Source organism: Coregonus lavaretus, assembly GCF_964263955.1.
Source record: "Coregonus lavaretus genome assembly, chromosome: 4".
Classification (NCBI taxonomy): domain Eukaryota; kingdom Metazoa; phylum Chordata; class Actinopteri; order Salmoniformes; family Salmonidae; genus Coregonus; species Coregonus lavaretus.
In genome coordinates, this window is record NC_139991.1 from 69,921,289 (window position 1) to 69,938,021 (window position 16,733).

The window sequence follows — 16,733 nt, forward strand, 5'->3', positions numbered from 1 at the left end:
AGGACAGCTACAGTAGGTTTTGAAGTATATTGGGAAATATGGATATACAGTGGCTTGCGAAAGTATTCACCCCCTTGGCATTTTTCCTATTTTGTTGCCTTACAACCTGGAATTAAAATGGATTTTTGGGGGGTTTGTATCATTTGATTTACACAACATGCCTACCACTTTGAAGATGCAAAATATTTTTGAAGACTCTTGGGCCTTTCAGAACAGGTGTATTTACATTTTAGTCATTTAGCAGACACTTTTTTTTTTCCTTTCTTTTTTTTATACTGGCCCCCCATGGGAAACAAACCCACATCCCTGCCGGCCAAACCCTCCCCTACCTTGGACGACGCTGGACCAATTATGCGCCGCCCATGGGTCTCCCGGTTTGCTGCCGGCTGCGACAGGGCCTGGACTCGAACCAGGATCTCTAGTGGCACAGCTACCACTGCGATGGAGTGCCTTAGACCACTGCGCCACTCGGGATATATACTGAGATGATGTGACAGATCATGTGACACTTTGATTGCACACAGGTGGACTTTATTTAACTAATTATGTGACTTCTGAAGGTAATTGGTTGCACCAGATCTTATTTAGGGGCTTCATAGCAAACGGGGTGAATACATATGCATGCAACACTTTTCTGTTATTTATTTACAAACTGTAACCAAAAACTCCATTCAATCAAGTTTTTTTTGTCTAACTTTTATTTTATTATGTCAATAATGAACTAGAAAAAAAAAAATCTGAACAATATATAAAGTATGATATTATGTTAACGTTTAGCTAAATAGCCTAGGATGAACTGTAGCTCAGCCCCAGTGCCTAAAATGTTTTTATTTTTTAAAACATCAGCTTAAAACTTTTGTCTGTCATTGTATTTTGCAGGACCCTCTCATGAGGGCAACAACAGCCGCTCCAACAATTGTCACTCCAGCAAGAGTGAAGCCAGCTTTTTTCAAAAATCTATTTCTTCCTTCAGCTTTATCTCTTGCTTCTCTCTCCTTTTCTTGCATCAGGTTCTTCTTCGCTTCCTCCAGAGCGATTCCTTCATATTTAATTTCCAGTGCTTCCATTTCACTCCTTGTCTGCTCTGCGTTCTCTTTCAGAATCCTATCTTTCTCCTCCTCAATCGCTCTATCAGCCTCTTGGAACATTTTGTTGGTGTAGTGGTGCTGTCTTCCATCCGTTATGGTCATGTTGTTGATCTTCTCAAGCAGCTTAGAGACCTGAGAGCGATTATTGAGGTCTCTGTTGTTGAAGGCATGATATCTCCCGTGGCATGATTCAAAGACCAAGGTTTTTAAATCTTCACTGCTGTCACGTGCCATCATGAATGATTCAATACTTTCTCCCTGTAGATCATCTACACGAGTGAAAACCACTATGGTGTACTTTTCAGCCTCTTTGCCAAAGATCTGCTGGAGGAGGTTCACTGTGTCTTTCTCCTCGTCTGTGTATCTACCCAGCTGGATCACAATCAGGAACGCATGGGGACCAGGAGCAGAGAAAGAGATGCACATTTTGATCTCGTTAATGATCTCCTCTTGGGTAGATTTGGTGTCGTACAAGCCTGGTGTGTCAATGACAGCAACCATTTGCCCATCCACCTTCCTTTTGTGTTTTTCACACGCCGATGTCACAGAGGAAGAAGATACCTTAGACTTAAAAGCGTTTACTCCCAGGATGGTGTTTCCTGTTGCACTCTTCCCAACTCCAGTCTTCCCAACCAGAACAATCCTCAGCTCATCATTTTGCTTTGACTGCTCTGTTGGGTGACAAAGACAAGTTCTTCACTATTGGTACAGAATTGCATTTATGCAATGTTTGCCCCTTCGATTAATTTGTATTGTCCTTTTGGCTACAGTGTACTTTATTGACCATAGATTCATGTGATGTTATTTTGAGTCATATTATTCTTATTATTCCAGGGAGATCCCGCTCAATCACATGACATGTCCAATCGAATCATTTTACAGTGAGCATCACAATATCAAACATTCTCTGTATTGTAGGTTGTAAAAATTGTCTCAACATCTTCTTAAAACTAATATAATACTTTTTAAGAGACAAAATATATTATTTTTTTCTCCAATGACTTGGGGACAGTTCAGACACATCAAACAACCATCCACATGAAATTACAAGCAGAGCAAGTACTGAAAAATGTTTTTGCAGGAAAGCAAGAGACCTGTGCTAAGTTAAACATGCAGCTGATGGTGTCCTTTTTACCCCGACACATTTAACATAGAAAAAAGAGAAAAGCAATGAAAAGCTGGGTACTGGGTACAGGCTTGTGTTTCAGTTAAGTTTGTTATTTATTTATTAATAAACAAAATAATCAACTTGAATGTTTCACTTAACAAGGTAATAATTTATTGTTTGTGGACAGCATCTTCATAAGAAAAAAAGAAAAAATAGACCCCATTATGAATTGATGTACTTGTTGATGAATAGTGAGTGTGACTGTATTTATTATTTATTGTGTCAATTTGATTGTGTCAACCACAAAAGAAGATCCGGCATTTCACAATAAAGTAATTTGAATTGAACTGAACTATATTGGATATACTTAATATACTGTATGTTTGACAGCAGTATTTTTACATGTTTACTGTTGAAAAGTTAGTGTATATTATTTTTGCCAGTAAATGAGCATACTTTTTGTGTACCCATTTAACGATAACTCAACAAAATATATAAAGTATTATTGCATTGACCTGATGGGTTTGCACTACAGTCGTCTACTGATATAAATACCAATTCTAGTTGTTGATATTATTCAATTTAACGTCCTTTCATACAAGTATCATATATACAACAAGTAAGTTAATATACTATTACTGAATATACTTACCCATCTGATTATCCGGGGAACTCATGTTTGAGAAGCGGGATGTGCTGTGGCATCTGTCAGGTGCTGTGTTTGTTTGATTTCAGAGTGATTTCAGCATAAACACCTCCACTCAGATGGGTTGGGTTAAATGCGGAAGACACATTTCGGATGAATGCATTCAGTTGTGCAACTGACTAGGTATTCCCCCTCCCCCCCACCATCTGCTGGACTTTTGATAAACTGTCTCTGGAAGAAAGCAGATCAATCTAAATTATTTTGGTTTGATGTATGAAGATTTTAAGTGATCACCAGAAGGTAATTGTACTCTATGCAATAATGCAGTATATAAATATTTGCAACAGTAGGTCTTAAATTTGCTTCCTTTGTATTTTTGCCTCACATTTTTCTTGCAAACTTTTGCCAGGATGGTTAGCAAAGCACCCTTGGTAACCCCTTGCTTTTGAGTCATTTGCTTGTTATTTAAATTGTCAAATGATACAGCCCTGTAGTGTCCTCCAATCTTGTTTGACATTTTTGGAAGATAATTGATCATATTTTGTATACCCTTTCTCCATGAGAAGAGGGTAGATGTAATTTCGGGGGTTCTAATTGGTGTTCGATTCACTTAATTATGCTCTCGAAAGTCTAATTAACTAAATATGTGGGAATGTGTTGCACACTGTCTGCCTTTTTGATATGGTATCACATACTGTACACGACAGTAATGCTTCCACATTCAAAAACTGTTTGTTCAGCATGGCTTGTATTTCTTGGGGTGTTCACATGCTGTCTGAGTTATCGGAAGTTCGAAGTTCCGACTGGGAAGTTGACTCTGATTACATTTTGGGCAGCACATCGGTGCCAGAACCTACTGCATTCTGTTAAAAGCAGACAATTACTCTTTAAAAAGTAATCAACGTAAGGGCATTTCGTATTTTTTTCACCCAACTTTTTACCTAAATCCAATGACATAGTGACATTTGTTGTTGATTTCACGTTGAATTTGACTACTTAACCAAATGTGAATCAAAATCAGACATTGAACTGATATATGTGCCCAGCCTTTAAGCTGTCCCCTTGGTGTACTATTTTTCCTTTGTAAGAGACTTCTGAATGATGTCTATAAATGTTTTGGTTACAGTCCTTCCGTTTCACATGATATTTGGGAGCAATAACCTTTTATCTTGAGGAAGGGTGCATTTGATCTCCTTTTATTTGCAACACTGCATTTATGGTTTTTGAGTAAGGATTCTATTCCTTGTGTATTCTCTTTTTTAAAACATTTTAGTCATTTAGCGCTTATCCAGAGCAATTAGGGTTAAGTGCCTTACTCAAGGGCACATTGACAGATTTTTCACGTAGTCGGCTTGGGGATTGGAACCAGCAACCTTTCACTTACTGGCCCAACACTCTTAACCGCTAGGCTACCTGCCGCCCTGGTGTTTCCCTTTTTTATGATGGTATAATTTAGACCATCAAGTCCTCAGTTATTGTAAAATGTGAATTATCTGGGACTGATGCTGAAAATTGTTGCTTTACCAGAGAGAATATGTTTTATACAATTGCCATGAAGCAATAGATCCTCTATTGATTCAATTTTGATAGACATCATGGTTTCAAGGTTAATTGATTTAGAACATTTTTTACATTCTAGTCATTTAGCAGACGCTCTTATCCAGAGCGACTAACAGTTAGTGAGTGCATACATTTTTTTTTTTTATAGAACGTTGCATTTGTTTCAGCCAGGGGCGGTGTGTTCATTAGGGCGATATGGGTGACGCACTGCCAAACGGGAAAAGGAAGGGATTTTTTTTCTAATCAATTATATCACAGCAACAGTAGTTATCAGTGTTCTAATCTAGACGTCTGATCTGCCACTAAATGTCCAATCAGGCTAAAGTCGTGCTTCAAATGGCCCCGCCCACTTTGGGGCGATTTCAGTCAGGTTGAAAATCGCCCAGAAGTCTCTCATAGCCTGTCATGTAAAATCTTTTTTTTTCAAATATCAGAGCTTTCAATACAATCTCTATGGGTTTCTGAGGGCTTGCACTTACGCGCTTTCGTCATACGTAACATAACCATGAACGTAACTAAGAAAAGAGCGGGTAGCAGCGTCAATCAATTCACGTACTACTATCAAGATGGCTAGCCTTCAGTGCAACTCGATTGTCTCTTTGAAAGAAGTTCACATCAAAGACCATTCAAAACGAGCTACTGTAACTGGAGTGTATGCTAGCGGTCATGAGGGAACATATTGTAGAGGAGGTGAAGTCGGCGAACTTCGTAGCTATCCAAGCTGACGAGACCACGGACGTTTCTACACAGATACAGCTGGTGCTTGTGCTGAGGTACATAGATAGCAACCACAAAGTGCAGGAGCGCTTTTTTGAGTTCCTTCCCATCTCGGAATCAACCTCAGTCTCAATCGCCAGTGTGCTTTTGGAGAGACTGAACGGTCTTTTTGCCGACAACGAGAAAATCAAACTGTGGTGCACTGGCACTGTACCAGGTTCTCATGAGCTACAACCTCCAGGAGACGTTCTCTGAGACTGTGACTCTGTTGAACATCCTCATAACTACTCCCATGACAACAGCTGAAGCTGAGAGATGTTTCTCAACTTTGACACGAGTTAAGACATTCCTGCGAAATTCAATGGGCCAGGAACGTCTGAATGCACTGGCCATGCTTTCCATGGAGAGTGAACTAGTTAGTCCTCAGCATGCCTGATTTCAATGAGAAAGTCATTGACCGCTTTGCTGCATTAAAAGAGAGAAGATAACAGTTTCAGTACAAGTAATGTAGCCTCTCTCTCTCTTTGTCCCTCCCTGTCTGTCTCTTTAACACACACACGCCCAAATCAGTTCACAGTTGATGTTGTTTAAAATAGTTATTTTTCATTTTTAAAAAAGTAAAAAAAAAAAAAAAAATCTGTTCATGTTCATTTTTACAAATCTATACAATTGGCCAGAATATGGTTGTTCATATTTACAAATCTATACAATTGGCCAGAATATGGTTGTTCATTTTTACAAAGCCATACAGATAGCTGTGTTTATCTTTTCTAGAAATTATTTTCAAATTCTGTTTTCAGGCAAAATGTCTATCACTGTTCATTTTCACAAATCTATACAAGAGGGCAGAATATGGAAGTCTATAAAAATTTCTTATTACCAATAACTTGCATCAATGTTTTCAGTAGCCTCTATCAAAAGCTCCTGCTTGCTTGTTGTTAATTATGCTCAGGTGCACATATTTCCAATTCAACCATGAGGCAAAAAATGTGGTAAAAGCTCTTGTTGATCCTGCAATCTGAACAAATACCAATATGCTGTATTTTCAGCTGATATTTCATTTGTTTATGGAAATGCATATTGTTTATGCAGTGTTGAGGAATGTGAAAGAACACCCTTGATTATTTTTACTGTGATAACTTATTTTGCTTTTGTAAGCCAACACTTTTGAGATCAGTCAATAAATGCTTCTGGCATTGACTTATATGCTGCCCCTGTCTTCATGTTGTTGCTGGACATATCTTTTTTTAAATGTGTGTAGGTCACCTAAATCATCAGAAAAATTGCCCCCCCTGAGAATTTTTTCAGGAGCCGCCACTGGTTTCAGCTCAACATTTACTGATGACCTGACATTCCCATCCTCTATGTCTGAGCTATGTTTGTTATTGACATAATTTTCTACATCATACTCTTTTTGTAGGTTTCTTCTTATTTTTTAATTGATTCCACTTTGATGGGCTGAAAATCAATTTCCTCCATTGTCATGGTTTTCAAGACCATTGATTCAGAATATTTTGTTTTAGCTTGACCATCATCCTGCATTCCTCTAGATTCAGGTAACAGTGGCTGTACCCCATAAAAACGCTCCAATTACGTAAACTTTCATGGAATGACACTGGATCCTATTAGTAGAAGGTCTGATGATTCTGAAACACCCCCCTTTCACTTTGAAAACGTATATATTTTAAAACGGTTCTAAAGCAAACATGTAGATATAAACATTTTCTCTTTAAAACATGTTAAAATCCTGTTTTGTTAAAGAGTTGACAGTAGTTCAAACCACTAAAACATCCAGCAACAGTGTTGGTATTGTGTTATTGTTGTTTTTCACAGGGGATTATAATGAAATGCATCACCAATATAGTTTTTAAAATCTAATAATACAGTCAAATGCTTTATTGAAACCTAACTTCGATCTATCTTTGTTAATTGATTTTCATAATGTATTGTTTGCATTTTTAATAAATGTATGTTTAAGTAAGTTCAAAGTATCATTTTGTGTTTTTTCTCAGAAAACCATGTCAAGTAAAAGTCAGGAGGACTTTTATTTTGAAAATTAGGCTTTTGAACACGTGACCTAATTTCAACTAGCTAGCTTCACATTACTGGCAGGAGCCGATGCTAAGTGACAGATGGCTAACTAGCTGTTATGCGAATGAGTCTGGCAAAATGGCTACAGCTAACAAAATGTTTCAGTTAGAAACAACATCAATTATGGCCGTTGTTGTCGAGACGGCAATGACAGAAATTAGCAATTTTTTTCCCACCGTGCCAAACTCTTACGTTTGCAATCCGGAGAGAGAGGTGAGTACAGAGTGACGGACGGAGTTGAGCTAACAACTGCGTCAAAAATGTTTTATAAGTAACCCAATTATACATCCGGTAAAATATCTGGCTCATTGTTCTATCTGTGGCAACGTACTGTTAACGCGTAACTTTATCTAACTAACTAGCTAAATATACGTTGTCTAGTAGTTTATCCAACCACTATGATAATATTTGGTGTAACTATGGCTAAGTTAGCTAGCTTCCTGCAATTTCCTTAGTTAGTTAGGTAGCTAGCTAACGTTACTTACTGCTATCCCGTAGCTAAGCGTGTTAACTTAGTGGTTTCGCATCATTTTCTTTGCAGCATAGCTTGCAGCACAGATAACTAGTTAACTATTTAGGTAACATTTATTTTAAATTTTTCTACACAGCTTTGCATCATAATGAATCTGGTGACAGGGGAGGCTATTCGTAAAATTTGCCAACTATTCCTGGTGGCCTCCTCAAGTTTACAAAATGAGAACGAGAAACTAAAAACCAAGGTGGAGCAGATGGAGGAAGATATGAAGACCAAGGTGGAGCAGATGAATGAAGATATGAAGACCAAGGTGGAGCAGATGAATGAAGATATGAAGGCAATGACTGAGAAGGCTGAACATTATAGAACGTCTCTGGCTAAAATGCAGGCTCAAGCAGAACCGAAAGGACCCACGCATATTCTGCTCAATGGAATGATTTTTGCAATACCACCAGTTGGTAAGTGTTATAGACTTAGCTAGCTAGCCTTTACTTACTGCCTAAACATTATCTATAACTAGCACGTTAGCTATTGGGATGATTTTGCCTACTGATTATTATTATTTTAAAAAATCAATTTAGGCCTAAATCACACAATTTTGTGGAAAGAAATGGAAAGGTGAGAGTTGTGAGCCTCCTGAGTGGCACAGTGGTCTAAGGCGCCGCATCGCAGTGCTAACTGTGCCACTAGAGATCCTGGTTCGAATCCAGGCTCTGTCGCAGCCGGCCGCGACCGGGAGACTCATGGGCGGCGCACAATTGGCCCAGCGTCGTCCAGGGTAGGGGAGGGAATGGCCGGCAGGGATGTAGCTCAGTTGATAGAGCATGGCGTTTGCAACGCCAGGGTTGTGGGTTCGATTCCCATAGGGGGCCAGTATAAAAAATAAAAAAAATGTATTCACTAACTGTAAGTCGCTCTGGATAAGAGCGTCTGCTAAATGACTAAAATGTAAATGTAAAATGTGAATGTGTTTGAAAGGTAATTATGCTTGTTATGTTTTAGGTCTCCCAATGTTGCCTGTAATGACAGCGGCTTCAACATTGCCAGGGAATGTCAGTCAAGCAAACACTGTCACTAACGCGACCTCAGTCTGTGCAGGTAATCCTTATTTTGAACAATGGTTAGCAAACCTAGGTCTTATTCACTAAGAACCAAACGGAAGCAAATGGGCCAAAACAGGGGTGGGCATAGGCGGCCAGTAAGTTCAGTTTAGGGAAGCTATTTTCACATTTTAGGGACTAATGTAAGATGGCCTACTATTCCTAATGTGATGAGTAGATTGGATATAGAGGTCTTCACGGCTCCACCTGCCTGAGACCAGATCCTGGACCCGAGTGGGTCCGGATCCAGAATTCCAAATAATGTCTGGGTTGGATCTGATGATTGTCTCGGGTATGTGTAATTTGAACTGACTTGTCCGGAAGGGCCCATACAGATCCGAACGTGACTGCTGCAGGAAAGAGAGAAGTGTTATCATTTATGCTGCTGCTCTTGTTTTTCATGAGAGTGGAGTGTGGGGCACTACACATACCCGTAACTTGTTGTTGGCCAATCGTATGTAATCAAAGCTGCAATAGGCTACAGTCATAGAGCCTCTGTGTGTGGCAAAAGTTAGGAGATATCTAATCAATGGAAGATGGAATTAAAATAACGGCATTAAAAGTTAAAGGAGAAGGATAGGCTACAACGATCAAGAGCCAACAGGTAGGCTGCTACTTAAAGGAAAGGTTCACCCATTTTGAATGTTATATTGTTATTGTGCATCTCTAAGTGATGTACTACCGATTCCCTGGCTGATTTCAAGTTTTCATGTGTATCTGAGTTATTGGCGTTCAAGCAGGCAGAAATCCGGCTGGTATGATGTAGCACTGTGATAAAATCGGTCTCACTACACTGGAAGTTAATAGGAATATTACTTTTAGATCGCGAAAACGTCTTATCATACATGTCAGATTTCAATACTGGCTGATGTCAGAACTCGGAATCATATTTTTGAGATATTCCTACCTCGAGACATTTTTAATTTAATGGAGGGTCTAGCACATTTTTCCTGTTTGTCTACTTCTTTAGTCCAGGGTGCATTGCATGGTACCATTGCCATATATATATTATAGAAAGGAGATAGGAATCCAATGAATGAAAAACGTATAACGCCCCACCCAGCAGACTGTTGACCAATCGCGTTCACGTTGTCATGCTGCGTCACGCGGTGGCTAAGATAGTCACACAATCCCTTCTCAGTCAGTGTATTTGTCAAGAAACGTGCCTATTTTCCTCGAAAGTACGCAATGTCAAGATTCCAAAGCTATTTGATATTACAGATGGCAAGTTAATTATCTCACTTCTCTGAAAAGATTTGTAATGTTGTACTTCTTGTTGACGAAATTCGTGCTAATGTTGGGTTTTTGAGCTAGCGCCTAATAGACTCCCATTCACTCCTTGAAGGAGAGCGCTCCTTGTCCCAGAATCGCCCAGAATGCACCGCACGTTCCATTGACGTAGCATGGGCAATGTTTCCCATCTCCTCAAGTATACCTGCCATTGCGAATGTGACTCCACTCTGTGAGACACATCGATCTGCAGGTTGAACGTGGTGAAAGAGCTGTATATCGCCTAAACAAACTGCACTAACTAGCTACTTTACATGCTGATATTGTCTTTGGTAGTGTGTGTAGCTATGTTTGCTAGCTAGCTACCTAGCTAACTAGATAGCCAGCCCATAGAGATAGCATTGCATTGTGGATTTTGTAGTCGACTTGAGCTACAACAGATTTTCACAATGATTTTCCATGTTGCTACCAACCTTATTATAATGCCAAAATGAAACATTTGTTCACAAAAAATATTGTTCTCACATATTAGTGTTATTTATCACTGTAAGTTAAAGTAATGAGTGGTTTTGGGTGAATTTCTCCTATAAAGATGCACTATTCAGAAATCTCTCCACCATTTCCTGGTTGTTAAAATTATAATAGTTTGCTTAATTTCAGTTCGTGACCAAGCAAGTATATTGTAGAAAATGATTGTACCATCTAAACCGCTGTGAAATATATTTTCCATAACCAAAAATATCGTATTTTCAGCTGTTTGAAGCTGGTGTACAAAACCAAAAGTAAAAGACGCAAAAATGAAACTTAAGAACGGGAAGCATAGAAATAACGCACCTAGAATGGCCATAATCTGTGTTGTTTCTAACTGAAACATATTGTAAACTGTAGCCATTTTCCCCCTCAAACTCGTTCGCTTAACAGCTAGCTAGCCATCGGCAGCTCCTGCCAGTAATGTGAAGCTAGCTAGTTCAAATTAGGTCAGGTGTTCAAAAGCCAAATTTTCTAAATAAAAGTCCTCCTGACTTTTACTTGACATGGTTTTCTGAAGAAGAAAAAAATACACAATGATACTTTGAACTTACTTAAACATTCATTTATTGAAAATGCAAACAATACATTATGGAAATCAATTAACAAAGAGGGATCGAAGTTAGCTTTAAATAAAGCATTTGACTGTATTATTAGATTTTTAAAAATATATTGGTGATGCTTTTCATTATAATACCCTGTGAAAAACAACGATAACACAATACCAACACTGTTGCTGGAAGTTTTCGATGGTTTTTAACTACTGTCAACTCTTAACAAAACCAGGATTTTATGTATTGAAGAGAAAATGTATATCCACATGTTAGCTTCTGTACCATTTTAAACTGTAGAAGTTGTCAAAGTGAAAAGGGGGTGTTTCAGAATCCTCAGACCCTCTACTAATAGGATCCAGTGTCATACCATGAAAGTTTGCGTCATTGGGGCGTTTCTATGGGGTACAGCCACTGTTACCTGAATCTAGACAAATGCAGGATGATGGTCAAGCTAAAACAAAATATTCTGAATCAATGGTCTTGGAAACCATTACAATGGAGGAAGTTGATTTTCAGCCCATCAAAGTGGAATCAATTTTTAAAAAATAAGAAGAAACCTAGAAAATGATTATGATGTAGAACATTCTGTCAATAACACCCACTACATGACCAAAATGATGTGGACACCTGCTAATCAAACATCTCATTCCAAAAGCATAGGCATTAATATGGAGTTGGTCCCCCCTTTGCTGCTATGACGGCCTCCACTCTTTTGGGATGGCTTTCCACTAGATGTTGGAACATTGCTGCGGGGACTTGCTTCCATTCAGCCACAAGAGCTGATGTTGGGCGATTAGGCCTGGCTCGCAGACGGCGTTCCAATTCATCCCAAAGGTGTTCGATGGGGTTGAGGTCAGGGCTGTGTGCAGGCCAGTCAAGTTCTTTCACACCTATCTCGACAAACCATTTCTGTATGGACCTCGCTTTGTGCACATTGTCAGGCTGAAACAGGAAGGGCCTTCCCCAAACTGATGCCACAAAGTTGGAAGCACAGAATCGTCTATAATGTCATTGTATGCTGTAGCGTTAGGATTTCCCTTCACTCGAACTAAGGGGCCTCACCCGAACCATGAAAATCAGCCCCAGGCCATTATTCCTCCTCCACCAAACTTTACAGTTGGCACTATGTGTTGGGGCAGGTAGCGTTCTCCTGGCATCCGCCAAAGCCAGATTCGTCCATCGGACTGCCAGATGGTGATGCGTGAATCATCATTCCAGAGATGCATTTCCACTGCTCCAGAGTCCAATGGTGGCGAGCTTTACACCACTCAAGCCGACGCTTGGCATTGCGTATGGTGAAAGTCACTGAGCTCTTCAGTAAGGCCATTCTACTGCCAATGACTGTCTATGGAGATTGCATGGCTGTATGCTCGATTTTATACACCTGTCAGCAACGGGTGTGGCTGAAAAAGCCAAATCCACTAATTTGAAGGGTTGTCCACATACTTTTGTGTGTGTGTATATATATATATATATATATATATATATATATATATTAGTGTAGCTCAGATAAAGAGGATGGAAGTGTCAGGTCATCAGTAAATGTTGAGCTGAAACAAATGCAACGTTCTAAATCAATTAACTTTGAAACCATGATGTCTATCAAAATTGCTTCATGGAAATTGTATAAAACATTCTCTCTGGTAAAGCAACATTTTCAGCATCACTCCCAGATAATTCAAATTTTACAATAACTGAATACATGATGGCCTAAATTATACCATCATAAAAAAGGAAGACACTAGGGCGGCAGGTAGCCTAGCGGTTAAGAGCATTGGGCCAGTAAGTGAAAGGTTGCTGGTTCGAATCCACGAACCGACTGCGTGAAAAATCTGTCGGTGTCCTTGAGTAATGTTGCTGGAAGTTTTAATGGTTTTTAACAACTGTCAACTCTTAACAAAACTGGATTTTAACATGTTTTGAAGAGAATGTTCATATCCACATGTTTGCTTCTGTACTGTTTTAAACTACAGAAGTTGTCAAAGTGAAAGGGGGGTGTTACAGCCACTGTCGCCTGTTACCTGAATCTAGACGAATACAAGATGATGGTCAAGCTAAAACAAAAGATTCTGAATCAATGGTCTTGGAAACCATGTTGATGGAGGAAATATATATTTTTGTCTATCAAAGTGGAATCAATTGATGAAAACAAGATCATTATGGAACATCAAACAATTCACTTAGATACAGATCATGGTGTTGACCATCATGAAAACTGAAACGAGTCACTTACGGTTCCCCACATGGCAGTTTCTTGTCATTGTTTAATTATCTGGCCATCCAGAATACACAACAACTCAGACGTCTGCCCCATTGAAGCATGTGCATCGTTTTCGTGACGACGTCAGCTAACCCATCTATAGCGCGAATCAGCATGGTTGGTTGCTGTCTCTCCCTCCCTGCATCACTTGCTCACAGTAAGGCCCCTCCCCTGCTTGCTAGAGAGGCACCTCTCCCTACTCTTGCGCAGCCCCGGTTAATAAAGTAGCTTAAATTACTTTTATGCTGATACGCTCACTCGGATCGGACCGTGTTTGGATCCTACCAGTCTATACGGAACAGGTCTCTCTATATTAACATGTTGTATTTATGCATATCGGGTCCGGGTGGGAAAGCCCCAGGTCCATTTCGGAGCATTTGCCAAGCTGCTGAAATTGCGCGCTTCCCGACTTTAGGCTATGCGCTTGTGATTTTAAAACAATCCACAGCAAAACAATTTTAAAAAGCTAATGATCCTCTGTGGCTAAATCATGCTCTCTGGTGTAGTATTTCGAAGGATTTGATTTATTTCTGTATAGACCGGAGTAATTATATAATTTCTGCAAATTTAATTCAATTGACTTATGGGGAAGCTTAGCTAGCCTATTGGATGCGCTGCCTATAGGGAAGGGACTACCTGGATGCTTGTTTTCACTTTCCTTTGCAACACATTTTGCTACGGTGTGCACTAATGAAACCTGCTTAATTTATAGTTTTATAATGTGTATATACTCATTCCTTTTCTCTTTAGATCCTGTAAAGGTTTGCAGTAAACCCACAGAGACGTCTTCATTGGAGAATGACTCCTCTCTGGGAGACACAGATGGACTGAATACAGACCCCTCCCCAAGAGACACCGAATCCAACGTTGAGCATATGAGAGCTGCTCTGCCAGAGGGCAACGAGAGAGACGGCCATGAAAGCCAGAAAAACAGCCATACTACTAGAGGGACACGATCCAAAGAAACCAAACGCTTCAAGTGTGATGTTTGTGAGAAGACCTTCAGCCGGAACAACCTGCTGGTACAACACAAGCTAACTCACACAAGACCCTTCAAGTGTGATGTTTGTGAAAAGACCTTCAGCAGGAAGGGGTCACTGGAAGCTCACAAGCTAATTCACACACTGGTACATCACATGCTAATTCACACAGAAGAGAGGCCATTCGCTTGTGGTCAATGTGGCAAAACATTCAGAATTTCCAAGCAGCTCGAACATCACATGTTGCGTCACAGAGAAAGAACGTTCAGTTGCAAAGTCTGTGGAAATACATTCTCTACCAAGAAAGATCTGAAAAAACATCAGCTTGTTCATGCGGTGGAGAGACCGTTCAAGTGCCTGACTTGTGAAAAGGTTTTCACATCAAGGAAACTGCTTATCGAGCACGAGAGAATCCACACCGGTGAAAAACCATACAGCTGTGCTGTATGTGGGAAGAGTTACAGACAGCATGGTGGCCTAAATATTCATATGCGAACACATACAGGTGTACGTCCGCACTCATGTTCTGAGTGTGGTAAGAGCTTTGTGACAAGCAGCAGCCTCAAAAACCACATGGTTGTTCACACAGGGGAGAAGGCATTTAAATGTGAGACATGTGGAGCTGCTTTCGGCCATAAAGCAAACCTTCAGAGACACCAAGTTCTTCACACAGGAGAGAGACCGTACAAATGTAAAGTGTGTGGGAAAAGCTACCTTCAGTCCACCGACCTAAAAGCTCACATGCACCATCATGGGGCAACCAAACCATTTATGTGTGACCTATGTGGGAAGACTTTTATGTACAATTTTCAAATGAGACGACACCATCTAAAATGGCACACAGTTGAAGGAGAGAAGCAGAGGGAACGACAGAGAAGAGAGAGAACGAGAGAGAGAACCGCCAGAAGAGAGGGAACCTCAACAAAGCCATTTAGTTGCAACATATGTTTGAATGGCTTCAGCTCCATGCTAACTCTGAAAAACCATCAACGAAGTCACACAGGACAAAAGCAATACTGTTGTTCCATTTGCGGAAAAAACTTTTCCTATAAAAATACTTTGGACTATCACATGAGACTTCACAGTGGAGTGAAGCCCTACGCTTGTAAATACTGTGAAAAGACATTTGTTCTTAAGCAAGCTCTTGAAGGACATGAGCGGACCCATACAGGTGAAAAGCCCTTCAAATGCAGTTATTGTGATAAGACTTTCTCAGTCAACACCAATCTCAAAAGGCATGAGCGAGTCCACACAGGAGAGAAGCCATTCAAATGTGATGTCTGCGGGAGAGGTTTCAGCCAAGCCAACAATGTCAAAGCCCACATGCAAGTCCACACTGGAGTGAGGCCTTACTATTGCAAGAGATGTGGAAAGGGCTTTTCTGACATCAGACACTACAAAAACCATAGCTGTAATGGTGTGGCAGCGACACGCGATCAGTCCCGTAAATCTTCTGACCGCACTTTCAGAAATAAGAAAGGAGGTAGAGACAGGAGTGCTTGCCATAATGCTGCTGTTATGTAGACTCAGTGATATAATCTCTATCATTCATAGTGGGGCAACTTCCTGCTTTCAGACATCAAGAACAACAGCGATATCTGTAAGGTTAAAAGTTCCGGGATGAGTTTCTGGAAGGCCTCATAGGAAATGAGAGAAAGCGTGCTTTAGGAAATTAGATGCGTGCCTGCTGTAATGCTTGTAGGTATTGCTATAGTCTTAGGGTCAATGTTCATTAGGCCAAATTCCTCATGGAGACATGACTGTTTATTTCTGACATTGTGCCGAATTGTTTACGATATGTTTTTTTTCTTCTATTGTGTAAATCATTAAACACCTAATTCATGTGAAAATATCAGTACGAGTCATTCACATTTTGTCTGTCACCTACAGTACATAGGACCGCTGTTTGAGATATATATACTTTTTATGAAATGTTATATATATATATACTGAACAAAAATATAAACGCAACATGTAAAGTGTTGGTTTCATGAGCTGAAATAAAAGATCCCAGAAACTTTCCATACGCACAAAAAGCTTATTTCTCTACAATTTTATGCAGAATTTTTTGTACATCCTTAGTGAACATTTCTCCTTTGCTAAGATAATTCATCTACCTGACAGGTGAGGAATATCAAGAAGCTGACTAAACAGCATTATCATTACACAGGTGCACCTTGTGCTGGAGACAAAAGGCTACTCTAAAATGTGCAGTTTTGTCACACAACACAATGGCAGTTTAAGTTTTGAGGGAGCGTGCAATTGGCATGCTGCCTGCAGGAATGTCCAGTAGAGCTGTTGCCAGAGAATTTAATGTTAATTTCTCTATCACAAGCCGCCTACAACGTTTTAGAGAATTTGGCAGTACGTCCAACCGGCATCACAACCGCAGACCA

The 16,733-nt window shown here is 39.9% G+C and overlaps 1 protein-coding gene across 1 annotated transcript; it reads left to right on the forward strand.

Moving 5' to 3' along the window:
* Positions 1–7,185: 7,185 nt before the first annotated feature.
* LOC311127933 (uncharacterized protein) lies at positions 7,186–16,192 on the forward strand. Its single transcript, XM_084159834.1, has 4 exons — positions 7,186–7,423; positions 7,819–8,143; positions 8,688–8,783; positions 14,108–16,192. Exons 1-4 carry the CDS (start codon positions 7,238–7,240, stop codon positions 15,859–15,861), a joined length of 2,361 nt encoding a protein of 786 aa, XP_084015960.1. The 5' UTR covers positions 7,186–7,237; the 3' UTR covers positions 15,862–16,192.
* The last annotated feature ends 541 nt before the right edge of the window (positions 16,193–16,733 follow it).

Excerpts from the sequence above, each read along its gene's own strand:
- LOC311127933 (XM_084159834.1), top strand. The coding sequence starts at position 7,238 with ATGCTAAGTGACAGATGGCTAACTAGCTGTTATGCGAATGAGTCTGGC. Across the intron at positions 7,424-7,818 it reads TTTGCAATCCGGAGAGAGAG|CTTTGCATCATAATGAATCT; the intron begins GTGAGTACAGAG and ends TTTTCTACACAG. Across the intron at positions 8,144-8,687 it reads TTTTGCAATACCACCAGTTG|GTCTCCCAATGTTGCCTGTA; the intron begins GTAAGTGTTATA and ends GTTATGTTTTAG.